Source organism: Rhamphochromis sp. 'chilingali' (assembly GCF_963969265.1).
Source record: "Rhamphochromis sp. 'chilingali' genome assembly, chromosome: 6".
In the NCBI taxonomy this organism is placed as follows: Eukaryota; Metazoa; Chordata; class Actinopteri; order Cichliformes; family Cichlidae; genus Rhamphochromis; species Rhamphochromis sp. 'chilingali'.
In genome coordinates this window covers 35,304,204-35,325,236 of record NC_137933.1, presented here as the reverse complement: position 1 = coordinate 35,325,236, position 21,033 = coordinate 35,304,204, and the positions used below count along the sequence as shown (strand labels likewise).

At 38.7% G+C, this 21,033-nt stretch overlaps 1 protein-coding gene across 1 annotated transcript in view; it reads left to right on the top strand.

Moving 5' to 3' along the window:
- Positions 1 to 8,604: 8,604 nt before the first annotated feature.
- LOC308398875 (collagen and calcium-binding EGF domain-containing protein 1-like) overlaps positions 8,605 to 21,033 on the top strand; it is a 39,841-nt gene continuing 27,412 nt past the window's right edge. The window contains exons 1-2 of the mRNA XM_080885742.1: positions 8,605 to 8,968; positions 10,736 to 10,816. Of these exons, the coding sequence (XP_080741868.1) occupies positions 8,856 to 8,968; positions 10,736 to 10,816 (194 nt within the window). The 5' untranslated portion in view covers positions 8,605 to 8,855. The remainder of the gene's footprint in view (positions 8,969 to 10,735; positions 10,817 to 21,033) is intronic.

Genomic DNA, 21,033 nt, shown 5'->3' with positions numbered 1-21,033 from the left:
GGGGGAGAAATTGTACAAGTCCACTCAAATGTTGCCCTAACCTTTACGCAATCATCTCGTCTTTCAAAAATAAATAGCCGTCATCAAAAGCTGCGGTCCGGCTAAAACAATTATTCACAGTTGTGAATTCATTTACTACCATTTTGCCTCTTTGAGTTCTGCCATGATTTATAGTTTGTAGAAAGCTTTGAAATGGGGAGATTATTTTGCTCTCACAGGTGCACCCAGCAGTCAGCAGCTGAAAACACACGCTCTCACAAGCAAAATGTGGCTTTGACACAACTCAGACCACAACACGTCACCCCGTCCAGCACAGCGGCTGTGTACTCACACTGTGCCAACTGTGACGGATATGACTTGGCTTGCCAGATGATGGTATGATGAAGCAATCTACAGAACAACAAAAAAGGGATAAATAGCGATGCTTTATTAGATGTAATGAAATACACTAAACCGGTTCACTTAAAGTAAAATATATGAACGTGCCACCATCTGCTTTTTGGGTTCTGAAATAAGCTTGTCCAACTGCATATAGCCAGCAGGTGTAAAAGCAGATTGCAATAAATAAAATTTATTCCATTATTATAATTTTATTACTATTATTGACGAATGGAGGCTTATTAAAAGTTAGGTAATGGTTTCTATTGAAAGACAAACAACTATCTTCTTCTGTGTCTAATAAAAATATTATTAAAAGAATTTGCAGGTGACCAAGACTGTGTCTAGACCACAATTCAGCCAGTTTTGGGACAAATCAAACAGATACTTGCATACTTTGCAAACATATGAGAGTGGTGTTGTCCAACTCCTGACAGCAAGATAAAAATTTGAATTACTGCAGTGAACCACATGAAGTAATCGCTCAAATACTCCCTAATGATAACATTGTTATTAGTTCTTATTGTGAAATTGGAACAGAATGCACCCTCTGGTTTCTTAAAAAAAAAAGAAGTTCTGCCCCATGTGTGACCTCCATCAATCATGCCACTGGTACTCAGATTGTTAAGTGGCTTAAAAAAAAAGCTGTGTAAACTGATGTAGGGGGTTAACCCTACATTAAATCCCGATCAGGCAGGCAGGGGGGGAGTCCCGCTATAGTAGCACCCTTGCTCGGCCATGCAGACAAAGCTAACACTTTGTGTGTGTTCACTGATTGGTTTAATGGGCTAGAAAGAGCAGCTACGTCTGGAATGCCTCCCAACATGGCCATGACCTCCTTGGATGAGAGGGGTTACAAGTTGTGGGAGAGGACGGACCTTTCTTCACACACTGAGCAGAGCAACAACACAGCAGGGTCAGAGCCTGGAAAAGCGGGCCTTTTAGATTCTGCCCTCAACAATTTTCTGAACATGGAGACTCACAAGGTTTATGATGCTTACAAAGACCCCTGACTGAACTGCAATGCAAATATTGAGGGGGACTGATGGGGGACACCAGCATTTAGTTCTCTGTATCAGAATCCTTATAAAATGATAGAATTTCCAAAAGTCTTTGAGCTACTGTAACATGCCTGTTGAATTTCAAGTATGCATTACCACAGCAAGAATCTGTACCTGGCAGGGATCTATCCCTTTAGATAAACTAGACCACATGGAGACAGACACAAGATACATAACAGTGAAATAGTGTGCGTAGTTGGAACTCTAGTCTTCCGACTGACTTTTAATTTATATGCTGCCAGCATGAAGCGGGGTGCAGAATGAGAAAAATGTGTAATTCTGCGTTGTTAAACTACAAATTAAACACCTCTGGAAAGATAATGCGAAACTCTTGTCGTGAATCAGACGGCACCATACCAGGTGCAGCTGTGTGGCCCTGAGACAAATTCCTGCATGCAGTAAGTCACACAGAGAGATGGTGGTAGAACACACACAATGTAAAAGACATTATTCATCCTTCCATTCACACTCATGGGGAACATTTTATTTCTTAATTAACTGTGATGGTGATGTTGTGACCAAAGTAAGACAGGGCGACAGGGGAGTCAGCGTCCGTATTTAGGTTTCAGTTTCAGTGTACTAACACACTGGATCAAAACTGAGGTCTGCTCACTGTCCACTCAGCAGCAGACCACTTCAGTTAATTGCTATACTTCAATTAAAATGCTCCCCAGAAACATAGAGCTAATCAGATCAGAGAGTAACAATGACAGGCGATTAGAGGTGCGCACTAAATCTTAGCTGCATGTGAGGTCTTGCTGCAGCACAACGCTAGCATGTGGTCTCTATGTGTGGGGTGAAATACTGCAAGGATTTTAAAATCCCAGACAATGCCTGAATTGACCCTCATGGTATTGTTTATAGGCAGCTGCACAATTTATGTACTGTATCACAGTCACAAAAAAGTTGTCTTGAGTATTAGGTCTATTAGAAACACATTTGCAGCAAAAGAGGCACGCTTTTGATATACTTTTGTAAAGTGTACAGTGAACGATGTGTGAAAAACAGGGACTACAGGAACACAGATGAGACAAAGTCCTTCTAGAAGCAAGTCATACAGTACCACTTGGCAGCAATTTTGACTTGCCTCTGGGCAGTATTTGGACATTTAAAAAAAAAAGGCTCCCACCAAAATTAATCAGGACAGAGTCTAAACAGTAATTTTAATGGTGACTGTGATATAAATACTGCTGTACAGAACTACCAGTAAAAACCGGTTGGTGTTTAATTTTACCTTGGCTTTGAGCAGTGTCAGGACACTCACCAGCAAAACACTTATATAAATTTCTATTCAGGATTTTTTTGCGTGCAGTGTCTTTCTTGTTTAACATCTCTAGATGAAACACAAGAAGAAAGCTGATGTTATCCAGAAAGAGTGATTTTATATCAACTCTGTCTGAGCAGCAGCCAGACACAACAAAAGGAGAAGAATCAAGGACGTCAAAGAGCGTGGTTCTGCTCAGCAGTGGTGGAAAATAAGAAAGTACTTAAGTAGTTTTTCTTATACAAGGGTCATGTAGACAAAAGGCCTGGGGAACAGGATTTGATAATTCGTTGTGCTTGATAAACTGCAGGCAAATGGAAACCGAGACACTAGAGTAGTTTAACTGTTGTGGCAAATTTGCCTAAATGATTCATACATGTAGCTCCATTTTATTCAATACAGCAAACCTGCAGCAAAATATCATATTTTCCAAAGGGGGCCTGGATCTCAAGTTGAAAATCAGATGTTGAACAGCAATTGGAAGGTGGGAGGATAAAACCTTATAAAATAAACTAGAAAAATAATTATACACTGGCTGCATTACATCTCTGGAGCTTTTTATAGGGGCTGCTTTTTCCAGTTTGAATTTCATGAAACAATAAGAAGCAATGCTGCTGTGTTTATATAAGTCCCTACCTTGTCCCAGCACTCAGAGGTTCCCAGGTCCATGTTAGTGAGAGACGACTGAATTAAGGCAGGTACTGCAAGACACTGACCTCAACACTTGACAAAATGTAAAAACGAGATGCAATAAAAAGACCGGAGCTGCTGGGAAAAGGTTTCTGCAAAGCCTGCTGCTGTCTGCTGCAATAAAAACAACAAATTGTCAGAAATAATAAAAAAAAGGAGCAAAAAGCTTGCTAAGGCATTTGTAGAAAGTTCAGTCAAGTGTCAGTGTATTAAATTTTAGCACTGCTAAATCCAGCAACAAAACATTTGAATTGTGCAACATCAGTCAGATTACAAAATAACTTTTTCCACATTGTCCTTCCTGGCACTAATGGATTACTTCTGTGTTGTTTGGCTTGGAGATTCAGGTGTTTACCAGTGATAAGAAGGGCATGCAATGTGCATATTTTGTAAACTCCCTCACTTTCTAAACACAATACAATAGAAACAGAATTGCATAAGAGTCCCAACCAGAAACATGATTCACGACTCTTCTTGTCAGTATTTTATGACAACCTATGTTTTAACTGGAAGAGTGCAATTATTACTAAATCAGTTTCACAGAGTTCTGTGTGCTAAAAACAGAGAAGCTTTACAATGATTTGTCTTTGGAACACACTCATAAAAATAAGTTATGTCTGTGCAGCTCTGTGGTATGAGCTCATCACTTTTCTGCTGTGTTTACCTGGCAATGGAGACGTTTTTTGAAAATATTACTTGTTCAGTATAAAGAAGTTTGAGTGCCTGCAAAAATAAATAAGCAACTAAATACTATAATGAAGTACAATTAGTCAAAGTAATTTTTAACCGTTCTAACACATTATGCCTCTGATAATTACTTCATTTAAGATCTAATTGACCAAAATAAAAAAAGTATTCCTGTGTACTTACCTCGTGAAACACAATATAAGTATGTATATATATCTGACAATGAAAAATCCAACTAGTTAAAAAAGTAAAACAGTAAGGTTGTTGTCTACATTTTCAAAGAAATAATGAAAACAGAAAGTCATCATACTTTAATAATAAATACCTATATGTTTATAAAGAATGACTGAATATGATTGAATCCTATTTTTCATTTGTTTGAGTTTAAAGCTCGAATTGGTTAGCACTAGTAGCAGGAAAAGGTTTAGGTTTGTACCTGCTGTTTTTCTGTGTTAGCGCTGACAACATGTCCTGGATGTACTCCACCTTTGCCAACATCAACCGAGACATTTTAAACCCAGATACAAATAATAAATGATTACAGCCACAAAATAGGTCTCTCTTTTTAAATCATGCACAGTGTAACAACAGCCACACAATTGAAATAAATCAGTCAGACATACAGGTTTAAGGATTCACAGTATACTGCACCATTACCACATTAGAGTTCTTTCCTGTTGCAGTCACATATTATTAGACAAATTGTTTTCAAATTAGCTTATTTTTTCTTTTATAACCCTTTCACGCATAGTGGTCACTACAGTGGATAGCTATTCAAAGGTTGTGTTCTTGTATTTGTGTCAGTGATGATGGTATACTGGCACATAAACCTTTTACACAGTGTATATTATTTATTCATTTGTCAAATTCATAAGTCAAAACGTATGTTGTCCACCTAAGTGGGCATGTAACAAACTCTTTGAAAAAAATATTTTTTATGCCTAAAGATGAAAAGAAAATCCTGATTGAGGTTGTCATAATTCATGCATGAAAGGTTTAAGTATTTTGGGGTTAGGTAAAACCCACTTTTTGAACAGTGCACCTGCGCCTATGAATCCTTTGACTGTTTGCTCCCTGACATGTTCTAATGGCTCATTCTCGTGTTTCTGTGTTCAGATGTTTAGCCTCAACTTGCATGGATTTGTCTGAAAGACAAGACAAGGCTTTAAGAGAGATTAATGTCCTCTATGTATCCAACACAGATAATATCATTCAGGGATGTACTCCTGGAGCTCCTTATGTCTCATTGTGGACATGCTCAACATTCTTAGACATGTCACAAAAGAACAACATTAGTGGGTAACGATCAGCTGTTTCAGATGCTTTGCTGGTATCAGCCAAAACCAATGAAAAACATCTTTGAAGTGACTTTAGTGCATTTGGCTCATGCAGGACTTGGTAAAAACAAAGAGATGTTTAACAGCAAAAACTGTTAACTTAAACAAAAGTCTTTGATATATGAGCACCACATTTTTAGCATTAAATCATTTGAGGTCAGTCTTAAATCCTACTGAGAGTTAGCACTGCCTGTTCACCTATATTATAGATAAGTGCTTCAGTATAGCTAAAGAGCTGCTTTAACCGATTAGAAGCAATTATTCATTGACAACATTCAAGTAATGCTCAGGTGATAAAAGTAAGCACTAACTTCTCAGGTGCAATTTAAAATGAGCAACACAGCAGAATAGCCGACTGTTTTTTTACTAAGAGCCTTAAATTCCCTCTGAATGTGTCTTTCATTTCATGTGTTTCACAACTGGCTGGTCTTATCCATGAGTGACAAGAAGTTGGTAACGAAGCAGAATGCAGCCTCAGACCTCGATGAAAAACACATTTGTTCCTGCCTGCTTATGTGCATATACAAAAACACTAAATAAAAACCACAACCAAAGAAAATGGAGAAAGGAGACTCTCCTTCATGGGAAAAGAGGAACCGTGGCCTGTGTGGTCGTAATAATGAAGCAGAGGCCGTAGTTTCAACAGCTGCCTTTTTGCTGTGGTTCTGTAATAATGTTACTTTATGTATTTTATGAATTTATTTGATTCTAGAGGGAATGGAGCCAAAGGAGATTGTGCAGTTTAATTTGATGTGAGAGACCATGTTACTATGTGTATACATGTATACAGTGCTAGTAAGTGAGTGCATGTGTATTTCTAGTGTGATTCATTTGCGGTGAATAAAACCAGCTGTTTCTATTGAATGGTGGCCAGTAATCCCGCGTACCCAGGGGAGTGACGGTGTAACAGACCACTGAGTACAGACTTAGCTAACATCGCCTGACCATCCTCTGGCCAGTGTGTTGTGCTTCCCTCTAAGGTGACTGTTGGGCAGATCGTCGCTCACAACTATGAATAACACTATTTCTTCCAGTGAATCATCAAAAGCTGCCCACAGAAACACAGGCATGCAGTTGGTAACTAAGCAGCTCTCCCTAAAATATTTGTATCCCATTCACGGGCAGCAAAATCCCCTAAAGTGTTCTTAATCTTTAGTGTAAGAGCTTATGTTGGGTAAGTGAAATTAAGATGAACTACCCTCCTATATGTCATTATTAGTACACTGATGTATGTATGTGTAATATGCTGCAAAAGTGTATCACAGGATTGGTAATAGTTTTCCCCCACGTTAGATTCATGTTGTAAGAACAAGATTTTGATCTACACTCCACAATCTGGCTCTGATTTCATTCAATTACTCTTTCAGGTTGAGTTCTAATTAGTATTAATGTTGTTTTGTATTAGCCATATATCAAGCAGACAAATAAAGGTACGGAATCTTCTCATCTTGAATTAAATACTGATATAAAAGACCTGCAAAGGAAAGGAGGAATATTTTTTCATTCCTAATAAAAAGAAATTAAATGTACAGTTAACAAGACTTCCTTTAATGTCATGATGCATAGTGAAATTTATCATAATGTAAAAAATAACAAACATTTTGCTGGATAGTATGGTGACTTAATCAGATAGTGACACACAATCCACTGCTAAAAGCCCATGGCAAATGTTACGTTGGGCAATCAGGCTGTGATTGCAAGTATGATTAAAAATAATGGGTGGATAATTAGTATGCATAGAAACTGACCTCTGCACAGGGGCTATTTACAAAAAAAAGAGAAAAAAAATCATATAGGGTGCATTATAAATTGTACCCACTCCACCTTCAGGATATTTTCCAAGCCAAGCAAATGGACAAATGTGCTTTAATTGCACTGACCATGTTCAGTTCTAGAATTGTCCACAGTGACAGATTGTCAGCAGTCAACAGTAACTTCAGTTTGATGCTCTATACAATTTGCAAGAAATTGAATGCCTATTTACAGCATATAAAATGTTTTCAGTGTTCTGCATTAGCTCACAGGACAACAACAGAAGAGATAATTTGTCTTTGACTGGCTGTAAGTTGGAAACCATGCATTGAGCATCTCATGAAATTAGCAAGTTTTAGATCTGGATCGATCTTGGAGATTGTGGTTTCATTTCTGGGACCTAAACCAAGTCCAGCCTCTGCTGACACCAGGAATTTGTTTGTTTGTTTCTTTTTTATTAGAAATCACTCCACCCTTTGCTAGATATTGCAAACATCAAAGAAATAAATACTTCCCTGGCTCTGAGACTTCACAAACTCACTCAACAAACTTCCTGGTCTAGTATGCAGATGACATTCAAACGTTTGCATACTATGAAAGAAGAGTGTCTGATCAATTACACTCAACCCGTTACTGGGTCTTATAGAATGGCAGCAAGACAATAAAATAGACTGAAGTAAAGTCAAGTCAAGTCATTTTGGTGCCAAAGAGGTTAGAAGGTTAGAGCTCATGAGCTCTATGAATTAAGTATTCAAATCTAAATTTAAATAATGTTTACCAAATATAAATTCAGGCCACTGACCAGAGCAAATACATGCTTTATTTATAAAACTATTATTACTATTAATGCATGTTTCATGGATCTCTCCAAAAAATCTATCAGGGGGCTTCTAGGAAACAACATTCTACTCCACCAGTCAAAGTGCATTTCTGATTTTCTGAGTAAGGCAGGACAGACTCAGTAAAGCTGTTTCCAAAATGAAATCCAAACATGATGAAACTGTTTGGAGATAAACTCACAATGTCCACATTTCAAATGTCTAACTGGAAGCTTTGCTTTATTGCGAACATATTTTTGCATTTTCTTGATATTTTTGTATGCTCTGAGCAGTTCATCAGGCCAGCCTAGTAGTTTTTTTTTTCCTACACCAGTTATAGTTTCAATCTTATTAAAGCATTTTTAAAAAGTCTTTACAACGCCACGGGTGCTTGACTTTCTTCCAAGGAATGTATTTATCAAATACAGCGGTAAAGCCTGGGGGTCATTTAGGTTCATGTATGCTGTTTAGCCAATTTATTGTTTTATCATTATTATGTTTAACGTCATCACCACCAATGGGGAGTAAGGTTGTATACTTAGTTGCGTTAAGTCGCTTCTTTGGAGGCTGGAATGTAAATCCAGGGGGGATTAGTGAGAACACAGTGAGCTGTAAACCCTTCAGTAGCTCTCCAAGAGGTCTTTGCCTTAGTGCGTAAAGTTGGGAAGGGGGCTTCGGACGCACTGCGCAGCACTTATTATCCTACAGGCTCCATGTGCGTCTCCTCTGCGGGATACTTGACAGGGATTTGTGATATTTTGATGGCACTACCCGCGCGGGTCACTGACAGATGAAAACAGTGGCGTTTGGCGGATGTTAAGGCGTTTTCACTCGAGAAGATCATTTGTCCCGGAGCGCAAAAAGGGACATGGGTCAGCTTTATGGTGCGACTCTTTTACCATTTTGCGTTTTCTGTGTCGTTTTCCTCTGGGAATCTGGTGCCAGCTCCATCAGGACGACGCTTGCAATGGACACCTCAGGGTAAGTCTCAGAGATATTAGTTGTGGGTCACATATAAGCAATATTGTTTATTGTTAATGAACGGCAGTGTGATGATGAAACTATGTCTGCTGCGCTCATAATTACGAGAAGTTGTATTATGTGCGTTTCTATCTTGAAGTATAAAAAGTTTCAAAAGTAGCACAAATTTCTGCACGAAAATGTTTGACTTATCGTTTATTTATGCTTTACGGTGGTTTTATGAATTAATGTGAGATTGAAGCTCTGCAAGTTTCTTGGCAGCTACCACTCCACTCATTACATTTGTTTGGCATTCAATTAAACCTCAAAACAGTTATTTCATTGTCAGATTAGCATACGGTGCCAGAAATCATAACAGAGTTTAGTCTACGTTTTATGGGTTTCTGCTCTTTGCGACATGCTCTGTGAGCAGCCTGTCACGGAGACCCCTGGATGAACCGCTGCAGCGCGTCTAATCTAATGTGATGCTCAAGGAAATGCAAAAAGCAAAGGGAAAGTCCAAATGGTTGAAATCGGTTGCGGTGAGGAGAGCCAAATGTTGCTTGTGCTCAGACATAATATGACAGATGCTGTTAAGATGCCCGGAGAGAGTAGGTCAGGAGGTGAGGAGTCAATGGGAATGGAGCACATGCTCCTAATATTCTGTAGAAGACAAGAGGAAACCACTAAACCGCAAAGCAACAGGTTAAACACGGGGTAATTAACCAGAGTTTCGTTTGTCCAAGCACATGAAAACATGGGCATTGCATCTTCAGATTTATGTTTCCAGGGTATGTGTGTTCATCGGATTCTATTACGGAGAAATGAAAATTACCGCTGTGATTGATGCCCTTCTTGCTCGAGCACATTACTACCTCTGGTAGTGTTAGTAGTGGCTGTGCACACAGGAAATATGACTGTATTGATATATTAGTCTGTTTCTTTGGCTGTTAAGTTTTTATGAAAATGTCAGAGTAGTTATTTGGGATTATGTTTCTAAATTAACAATATTCTCTGGGATTCTTCTGTTATGTCTTATGATATTGAAAACTGACAGAAAAATGTTACCAGACAGTCAAAGTGTTGTAAGCAATATCACAAATATCAAATAAATAGTTGCCTGTAATAGTCTAGCAATATCCAAACTGTATGATTTATCCATTGTAAATCTGGCCACTCTAAACCTTTCTTGGTCAACACCAAGTTCACCAAAACCTTTTCAGTAAAATTTGTATTCATTTAGTTTAGAGTTTACGTTAACAATATAATTGTATTATCAAGTAAGTGCAAGTCAAAAGACATTAAGTATCTTGTTTATTTGATTAAAACACTGCAAAATTTATACTTTAATTTACAAAAATATAAAACAAATAAAAGCATAAACTTATCCAGGTGGAGAAACTGCAACTGTAAAGAACAGAAGATTTTTCATATATACTTTTAAAAGTGAATCAGGGTAAACCCTCAAATATCAATTCAAAAACTGAAATCTAAATTTTTAAAAATCAGTTGGGCTCCAATAATGCCATGCATTTGCATACATGCAGACTAAATTCACACCGGTCTTTTATGTAACTGTACTTTCAAATAATAGCTTGGATTCCCTGTGGTATCAAACTTTGAATATGGGGGAATTCCATGCTAAACTGTAACATACCCCTTTTCAAATCCAACCTTGGATCTCTTTTTGCTTGTACTTCCCCACACCATGTTTTATTACTATGTAGCTTAACACTGCTGGAAAACAGTGCCAATCAATCATATTTCCTTTTTCCTTTTTTTGCTTAGAATGGAGTGTCCTGATAATAAAATCTTGACGGTGGAATATCCCTGCATTAGGGCCGATGGGAAGAATGGCACTTGCTTCAGGTAAGCTGTGCAGCTGTCACTCAGATCATACATATGGATTTTCCTTGGACCCCCGAGGGCCTAAAATCTTGGCCACTAAGTGTGACAACAGTCAGTTACTCTATATCATACATTTATATCTATTGTTTTCCCTAGAAGAGTGACAGGAAATGATGAGTGCCTGTTAATCCTTGTAGGGCGAATTGAACATGAATTATTCTGAGGTTATGGAACAGTTTCTGCAACCACTAAACCACTCTGCTGTGTCATTTCCACAAATCCACATAGTTTATCCCCTTTTGGAAACTCTACATATCCACTTGGGAGTGAAAAATAAAAAAATTCCCAAGGGTCATTACATAGAGATTAAATGACGATCCTCGGTGAAGATAAACGTGTCAGATAACCTTTCAGAGCATTCTTTTTTTTTTTTTTTAACTTGTGTTGTTGATTCTCTTTGATAACTACTAGAGAATGTATAATTTCAGTGTTTAGCAACACTAACGTTGTTTTCCCTGAAGTTTCCATCAGCACGGAGATGATTTCCACTCTCCTGGCCCTGTGACAATAAAACAGAACTTGAGTTTGGGTCCAAAGCTAAAACATTTCGGGAAAGAATCCCCCTTCCCCTGGGAGTAAGGCCTGTATTTTAACCTAAAAAGTAGAAGCAGTCTGTGAAGTGATTAGCTATTTTTATTATACTATACATAGAGAAGGACAAAAACCTCTTTAATTAACAACACCAAATTTGGTTGAGCTATTGAATCAGCATTTAATAAAGGCAGTTTTTATGTAATATGTACAAAGTCAAGTAAAGTTGAACAAAGATTAGAGGGATATAGTGTGGAGCAATCCTCTAAAGTTATGAAATATTACCTGAAGTAACTGGCCCCTCTCTCGTGCTTTTTCTTTATTACTCATAATCTCCAGAAAATGTTTGACATTGTATTCTGTGTGTTTTGAAACAAAGGTTATGCAGACATTATGGTACTTTATAAGACTTTCACCTCCTGATACATCACACACAACATGAAAAAGTTAACATGGATCACTAATGCTGACACCGAGATAAGTTTTGTCTGAAGCCAAACTTTGGCTGAGGTTTGCTTGTTGGTGTAAGAATATCTTTTAATAAATGAGGCAACAGGTCTGGTGTGAGGCCAGACCATGTGATCTGTTTGCTTTCAAGGTTAGCCTGTAACAGGCTCTGTGTCTTGTTTAATTTCTGGCTCTATGAGAGATCTGTGGTGCTGGAGGAGGTGGATTAGATGAGGTTGTATTTTCCTTGCCATGCTTTTCTTTGTTCTCTGTTCAGCACAGACCTGGATCAAAAAGATTTCACAGATGACTTCAGGGGGAAACCAGATTGGTTCATTGCGTATATAATATATGACGTTCAATTCTGTTTTAGCGTAGGCTGTATGTTGTCCAGACATAACTGATGAGTGCCACACCACGTATTCATCTGTATTCATGAGACTATTTGGTTTTCATCGTCCGTCATAGATTTATCAATCTTCTGGATTTTATCCAGCACATTTCTCTAGACAATTACTGTTAGTTACTGCTGCTCTGTGTGTCAGACTTATCCATGGGCAACATCAATTTTAGTGCAACTGGCTTTTACTCTCTCTTATTTTTTGTCACCATCTACTGGACTTGACCAGTCAAGCTTGCAGTGGCTAGTATTGTGATGAATGAACATGTTCTAAAAGGCTTAAGGTCAAAGAACTGCAGTGTATCCCTCTTGTATTGATAACATGCATTAGAGCCAGATTTATTCCCTAAAAGGGATAAATGGAGCAGATAAAGTGGCAACTTCCATTGTGTGAGGTCTTGTTTGGCTCAGTCACTCATGAATCCTGTTGTTTTATTGCTTTTTATATTATTTTACACATGTGAGCAACATCAGGAGGAACCTGCATTGAATTAGCATGTGCTATAGCCAAAGTGGTATATCTGGGCAGATAATACAGAACATGCACTTTTTTATATATCTGAGTTAGCAAATGTGCAATTGTTACAAGATAAGAATAAATCATTTGATCAACTAAAATATTTCAGCATGCTGATGAAGAGCTACACACATGACATCTTAATTGGCCATCACTATAATAAGGAAGACAATTACAAATAATTTGGAGCATTTAAACCTAACTGTCTAAATTATCCTGGGTATTTTTAGTTATGGGCATGCTCAATGACAATGCAGTTTGGGAAGTCACAGTGTTATTTCGTTGTTGCTTTATTTTACAACTTTATGGTATTGCAGTAGTTAGTACTACCTCCTCGCAGCATTAAGGTCCTGGGTTTGAATCTGCTGGATGACTGGGGCCCTTCTGTGTGGAGTTTAAAGGTCTCTGTTATATTAACTGGTGATTTAAAATTGGTCCTATGTGTGCATATATTTTAATTTATCTCTCTCTGTTTACTCAGCCATAGACTGGCAACCTATTAATTGGGATAGAGATAAGCTTTTGGAAAATTGGCCTTTTGATGATGGGGCATAAACTCTATATGCAGGGTGGATACAGCCACTCTTTAATTATATTCTTCAATGGTCAGCAAGGGGCAGCCCCTCTGGTTGCAAAAATGCTTGGTCGTATAGAATCCTAGGAAAATCATTCTATTGTATCTATCTGCTCTTCCATTAATCCATCCATCCATCTTGTTAATTCAATTAGGGTTGTTTAGAAACTGGAGTCTTGTTCAGCAGTCACAAGCCAAAAGGCAGGACACACCCCTGTAATCCACAAAAGTTGATTCTGTTCATGTGGACGTAATGTTTTCAGTGGGAGAAACATTTTGTCAATCAAGTGACTTCTTCAGTCTCAGCTGACTGCAGGTTTCCCCAACTTATAAACAGTGTATTTGCACAATAACGGAAAAAGGCACCACTGGCAAACAATGGGTTGTGAGGTCAGTTTCATAACCATTAATATGCAAATTATTAAGACCATTGATCAACAACCACTGACAAAGACCATTGATCAATGTCAACTGATCAATGGTCAATTGTCATTGATCAATGGTCACCTGGAACTTTCTTTAGGTGCCTTCCCAGCTTTGACAAATGTCCAGCTGGGATAACCGCAACAAGAGTCAAACCTTGAATACTGATGTGTATGCGCAGGTTTACGGTACACATTTTACAACTTTTAAACGTCCCCAATTACTCATGGAAATCTCTCAGTCTAAGAAGGCTACTCTGCCACTTACCATCTCCTGCTTGGTGAACTTGATGTGTTGTCCACCGAGTTAATGTGATCAGTGAGTTGTGTTACGTCCTCACATTTGATTTTCACCCAGGTGTCATCGACATTCCTGAACCACTGACTTGGTGGTGTTCCAGGGTAGGATAACAGAGTCCTGTTTTCCACTTCTTGCATGTACACGTTGGCCACAACGGGTGAAACTGGGGAACCCATGGCAGACCCATCGGCCTGTATTACTGACCATTGTATGTGAAATATGTAGAATGAAGACACAGTTCCAAAAGCAAACACACTTGGTCAATGCTGAGAGTGGTCCTGTTGCTGAGATTAGAGTTATCTTGTAATCTCTTACGAATTACCACCACTGCTTCAGTGACTGGAACACAAGTGAAGAGAGATGTAACATCCTCCATAATAACATCTCTTACCTTCTCAACAAAACCAGGGTGTTCTTGATGTGGTGTTTATAGCTACCTACCAACGGGTTGAGGATCAAAGCCAGAAACTTTGAGATGCTATAGGTGATTGAATTGATCATACAGACAATTGGTCTTAAAGGTACACCCTGTTTATGTATCTTTGGTAAACTATACAGACTTGGCGTAGCTTTCCCTGGGTTAATAGCATTTTCTTGTTCTGACTACTTCAGACAATATATCACCCTCTTCCGGTAACCACTACCTGGGTCTCATTTCACAGGGTCATGAGTATTTTTGTCACTGAGCAGTGACAAAATTGTTTCATGATAGTCTTTCTGGTTAAGTAAAACCATGCATCTGCCCTAGTCTTCCAGAAGGATGATACATGTTGGAATGTTGGGCGATGTCAAATCACTGATTAATCTAATATGTGAGACAAAACGCAGGTTCCATCCACAATCTTACAGCATTTTGTCATAGCCTTGAGTGAGAAAGCCTACACTATTCTGAGGCGACAATGCTGACTCCCTCTCTTTACAAAGACCTCCGTAGAATACCAAATGCAATTCTGCTGAAAATAGTTTGTATTATAACCTCACATGACCTCTGTACATGTAAAGAAACCCACAGATTGACAGGCCTGCCATGCTGAGTTGTCGTGGCTAAGCCATAAGTGGACAATTGAAGTCTTTCAATTGTATGTGACCCACACCAGGTCAGTTTGACAGTCTAATCTCAACCCGCAGCATTGCAGTGTCCAGACAGGCTGTACATTTTCCAGGAATTTCTGGTTCTCAGGGATTGTATTTCTTTACCTGGCACTGGTCTCTCATATTCAAATAATCTGGGAATATGTGCTATTTCTATAGCTTTTATTGAAGAAGACATGTTAGGCGTTTGGAAAAATTCACACCTTCCAAAGAAAATGAGCTTAGTTGCTGTGAAAACAGCAAAGGAAATTATGGAACTTAAATCATGGTTGCTCTTACCACGAGCTGTTTCACTTTTATGAAAAGGATCTTTTAATGTTTGACAGTCATATTTCACAAATATTGGACATTCGCTTATGAATCTGGTATTGCATTCATTAAATAAATACAAATTAGTCCAAACTGTTGTCAGCACAATGAAGCTCTGACTCACCATGTATTGCAAGTGGTTGCTGTCAATGTTTATTTCGCTGATTATCTCAGCTTTGGTGTTGCCTTCCTCTGCTGTATTCCATCTGCCTTAATGTTAGTTGAATGCCTGAAATGTAAATGACATGTCTCGGTCTCAGGGGGGATTCCTGGTGTTGTGCAGAACTAAACTCACCATCTAAACAAAGACCGCATGTCCCCTCGCCACTGTGGCTTTCACAGCAATGAAGATGAATCAGCTCAATTTCTGCATTTCTATTGTTCTACCCACTTTGTGTTCTTATTCTGTCTTCACTGGTGGTCAAATTTCAGCCTGGCCAAGCCAAATGTACATGATTTGTACCCTGTTTCTGAGTGAGTGTGAGTGCCAGTTTGCATGTTTATACATGAGAATGTATGAATTGTCTCTGTATTGTCTGTGTTGGCAGTTACTGCAGGTTTATGATGATGGGAGTTAATTTTCTGCCCTCGTGCTTTAAGCGCTCTCAGCTGTGGAGTCAGATGGAAGACTGATGTGCTCCACTAAACTATAAACAAATTTTTTCACATGATTGACATTTTCTAGTTTAAATACCCTGCAGGGCTCATTACTGCAGTAGATAACACCCATAACATCATGCTACAGTATGCAAGTAGGGGATGGTGATAAATGTTAGGGAGACATGGTTGATCCTAATTGTTTCCATACTTTATGCTACTTTTGTTGTTACAATGATCCATCCCTCCCAACGGGATCATTATAGTTTTTTATTCCATCATATCCGAGAAGTTCTTAAGCGGTATTCATCTTTGGGATTAATTTACAGACTGTAGGATAACATAATGTTTTTTTCAAGTATAGAGAGGATGTGGACATTTCCTTTGCAATTGGTGGCTGTGGCTAGGTAGAGTGAGTTCTCCTTCATTTGGAGGGTCATTGGTTCAGTCTCCAGCTGCGCCAGTCTGCATGTCAAAGTTTTGGGTAAGAACCACAAATTTTATCTAAAACATCCACTGATGTCTGTGAGAATAGAATAAAAGCAGTGTGTGAAAGTGCTCAGTAAGACATAAAATAGCATGATAAACGTAGTACTTTTACCAGATTTCTGTGTTCTATGAGGCTTAAAAGTTCAACCCATAACAAACTTTTTGTCTATTTCATTTGTTGTAGTGTGAGTTCAGGAAATCAGGAAATCAGGTGCAGAGAAGTTTGCCTTCAGTTAAATACACTGGAACAAGATGACTTAGCATTGCTAATAATTAGAACTATTATTATTACTATCCACTGAAGCAAAGTGTACAGCTAGCTAAGACAACAGCTCAGCCAAAAGCGTCACATCGTCATAAGCATGAAACTCTCTTCACAACTCTATGCACATTTCTTGTAGAAAGAATATTTGATTCTGGGTTTTACTATTGCACTGAAAACAGCATGTTCTGTCACCATCAGTAAAATTACTACTATATTTAGAGAGAATTACTGAATTCAGTGGCTATTGAAGAAAGAACTGCAGCTTTACATATTATTTTATTTGACAACATTAGAAAGTTGTAGCCATATGTGGGAGGAATTTCTAAAGTCAGTAAATGCTGTGCAGTTGACTGCATTTGCAATCATTCCCTGACTCAGGTCTGAGTCACAAAGTCCTTGGTCATGTTGGCTGAATTTTTCCCTCTAAAGCTTCTTTGCGGGGGTTTCTGATATCACTACGATCTTGAGCCTTTCCACACATTTTTTCCTTCACCTTCACTATTCGTCTTTTCTATTTGTCTGAAAATCGTCCATAGAGGAAATTCTTCACTCGCGGTCCTCACTTCAAGTCAGCATGGAGGATCTAAAAGCAGGCCAGAATATTACTGGCAAATGTATGTTCTAACGTTAACCCCTGTATAAATGACCTGTTAACTGTATTTAATATGATGTTTGCCTATGATTAGGCTAGAAGTGAAGGAACACACATGCTGAAGCGCTCCACTGGTCAAAGGTATAATACAAGCTTTAACATTATGAGGTTTAGTTTAATTCATCCTTAAATTTCTACCCACAACTGCTTCCTTCAATAATCCTGCTGTTTCGCCTCTGTGATTGCATGCCGACTGCAGTACCTGGCATTCAAATGCATTTCATATCAGATGAAAGCTGTATGCAGTTTCCAAAAAGCAGTTTTGGCCAGAGTTTCTCTTTTGATTTTAAACAATACATTTCTGTGCAGAAAATCCATTTTATTAAGGAAAGAATGATCCGTCCCAGTTTGGTTTTAACTACACAGTGATGTGGCTCTAAAGTCAATTTGATAGCAGGTTATTTCAGTTCGTTGGTTCAGACTAAAATATCCCCGTAACTGTTGATTTGATTACCATGAAACTGAGCACTGCTTGGGTAACACCCTCTGCCATGTACCTGACTGTTCATCTTGTGCCACCAGCCAGTCAACGTTTTCAGCCATGTAGAGGAATATTTAAACATCTCCTAGAAAGATTGGTGCACATGCCATTTATGTTTCCCAGATGATTCCCGTTCTTGTAATCATATTCTGTAGCAGACATGTAGTCCTGTCACGAAATACTTGAAGAGTGGATAGCAGTGGTTTTAAAGGTCATGCCACAGTGTATGTATATTTATAGCACAATTAGAACATCCTGCTAAACAAAAGTTCAGCATGTTTCTTTTACTTTCTATATCTTTTGGTCAGAACAGATGAGGTGAAAATATTTACATGTATGGAAACTTTCAAAGTGCTCAGTAAGAGGCATAGATTCCTTCCCAAGCACCAAGTCCAAACACAACCCCCTCCACCCACAGCCGCCCTATGTGTCACCCAGAAACATTTAAAGTGTTCATTTCTGGGACCCGACGGAGTCTGACTCACCTCCATGCCTGGACTCCATCTCCATCTCCACTCTCCAGCTTCCCTCTTTCTAGTTGAGCTCTGCTTTGCTCTGGGGAGACACAAGCCAGGCCTCCGTCTAGTAGCCTCAGTATTAATGCTGGGGTAGAGGTCAGGTCAAATGTAATAAACAACAAGTTTTTTACATGTTAGATGCTGGTTTGAAGAGAAGGTGATTACACAGCTTTGACAGTTTTTGTGCTAACCAGATATGTTAGTGTTGTGTTAGTGTTGAGAAATTGGTCCCGTCTTTGTCCTTGTCAAAAATGATAACGGCTGATCTCTTTAGGGAAAAAGAACTAAGTGTGACAGGAAACACTTTAGTCGCTCTTGATTTGACCCAGCAGCCTTTGCTTGTGTCCTGATAATTTCACCTCTTAGGACCTTTGTGTCCTGGGAAAGGGTAAGATGAGGCCACAAGGGAACGTCTCTGGTGTCACGGTCCCGCTGAGTGAGGAGTGCGTGTAAAGTTTCAGCAGTAAAAACTGAACTAACACTTATTTCCGGGTGAATGACTCCCTAACTTCAAAGTTCATATAGACCAAATCATTCAATGTCTAACTGACTGACCAATTTGTTGACTGACTGATTGACATGCTGAGGTGATTGATTAACTCATTGAGAGGCTGATAGATTGTGATGATGGTTATCCTTGTGTGTCTCTGTGTGTGAGCTTTGCTCTGTGACACCTTGTGTTATGTCAGGGTCTTAAACTCTCTCTCTTCTCCTTTGGATTTATTGCATTAGATTTGGCTTTTGCCTCAGCTCTGAATCCTAAAGGGACTCTTCACATTCTTAGATACTTAGTGATATTAAATGGGGTAGCTTGAAGGCTTAGTTGGAATAAAATGTATATTTAAAAAGTACTGAAATCACTAGTTGTTAAAAAAAAAAATCAACAGCAAAACACAAACAACGGAAATGAGTCATCAAGCAAATTTTGAAATGGCACTCACGACATGAGAACTAATATAATTTGGCATGCTACTACTGGCATTCACCCAACATGCATTCATCAATTTAAATAACTTAGATAAGTTATATAACAGCCTCTGCGTGCATGTTTCTTTGATAGCAAGTTGACATTTTGCACAAAGAAAACTCCAGAAACTTGGGAAAGAGCAGTAAAAAGAACAAGAAGAGACTCATGATCCCTCCAAACTGTTTTTCCTGCCCAGTTTTGGCTTGATGCTATGCCAAGTGTTCAAGAAACCATCGATTCAAGAAACGTCCATTATGTAGTTTTCACTTTTTTTCAGCCTTGGAGTTTAGAAAGAGATTTCTTTGTTTATGTAAGGAAGGCTAATGCAGTGATATGCAATATTTTACCCAGATTTTGCCCATATTTAACAAATTAATTTTGACATAAATTGTAGCTTATGTAATTATGATAAAATCTGGAGAAAAACACAATTTTGCAGTAGTCGTTATAAAACAACCATTTGCATTTCGTGCTGGTCCATAAGCAACCAGTATATCCCTTATTAATGCAAATGTATAACTAAAAAGAAACAAAAACATGCACAGCAGGGAGAGCTAAAGAAAGGTGCCAAGATGACAAAAAAAGAAAGAAAAGTAAAGGAGGTGTTGTGTGACTTTGGAAAGAGAGGCATCTTTTTGATCCATATGGAAGAAAGCTGCGCACTGGCAGTTGGAGCGTTCGCCTCAGTGGGGGATTCGCCTGTAAAGGTCTATAAAAAGATCAGAAAGTGGAAATCAGAGCATGCAGGCAAGTTGTGCTGTGTGTTTTTCCTTTCTCTCCTGTAGCTGGCTTCCCACCTAGATGACTACATGTGGTGGAGTGCTGAGTGAGGCTCTGCTGACGGGTCGCTCTGGGTGAATGAGATGTTCCCTTAGGAGGACATCACCTCTGCTCCGCTCACATCCACATGACATTCACTCTCATTTCAAACTCTTTTCTTTCATTCATCACACTCTGAATCCATTACTGTCACTTGAACTTTTTCTATTTTTTATCTACTCCTCATGTTATCCCTTGACACATCCATCCATTCTGGCCCATCATGCTTTGTTTTTTTCTTTCAACCTTCCTGTGTCCTTCCTCCCTAACATTTTATCATACTGTCTCCTGTTTCCTTTTATCACATTTATCACATATTTTCTCAGTTTCTACTTCCTCTCTAAGGGTCCTTACCCCTTCTATCTATCCACTATCCCTCCATTCCCAACTTTTCAGTTTCCCTTATTGGATCAGAAGCATCAGAAACGTTAGAGATTTCAGATACCACAAAGGTTTTTGTAGTCTTGCAAATCTGGGGGCATTATGTAAATATGTGGGGGAGAGAGATAACAAATTGGGACCCCTGTTAACACTAAGCAGTATACATGTCATATATGTTCTGACTTGTCGCTATTTTTTAATAACATCAGTCATCCAGGTTGTGGTGATGAAGCATACTCATGGAGAGCACGCAAGCTGATTTGTGTTGAATGTAGAGGGAACTTAACAAGATGTCAGACTGAGGAAAACAGGGACACCGACATGTTAAAACAGAAATGAGACAGAGGGAAGTCTAGATGAAGGAACTGGGGGATGCGAAGAAAAGAAATCAAGACATAAACCAAAACACAAGATTG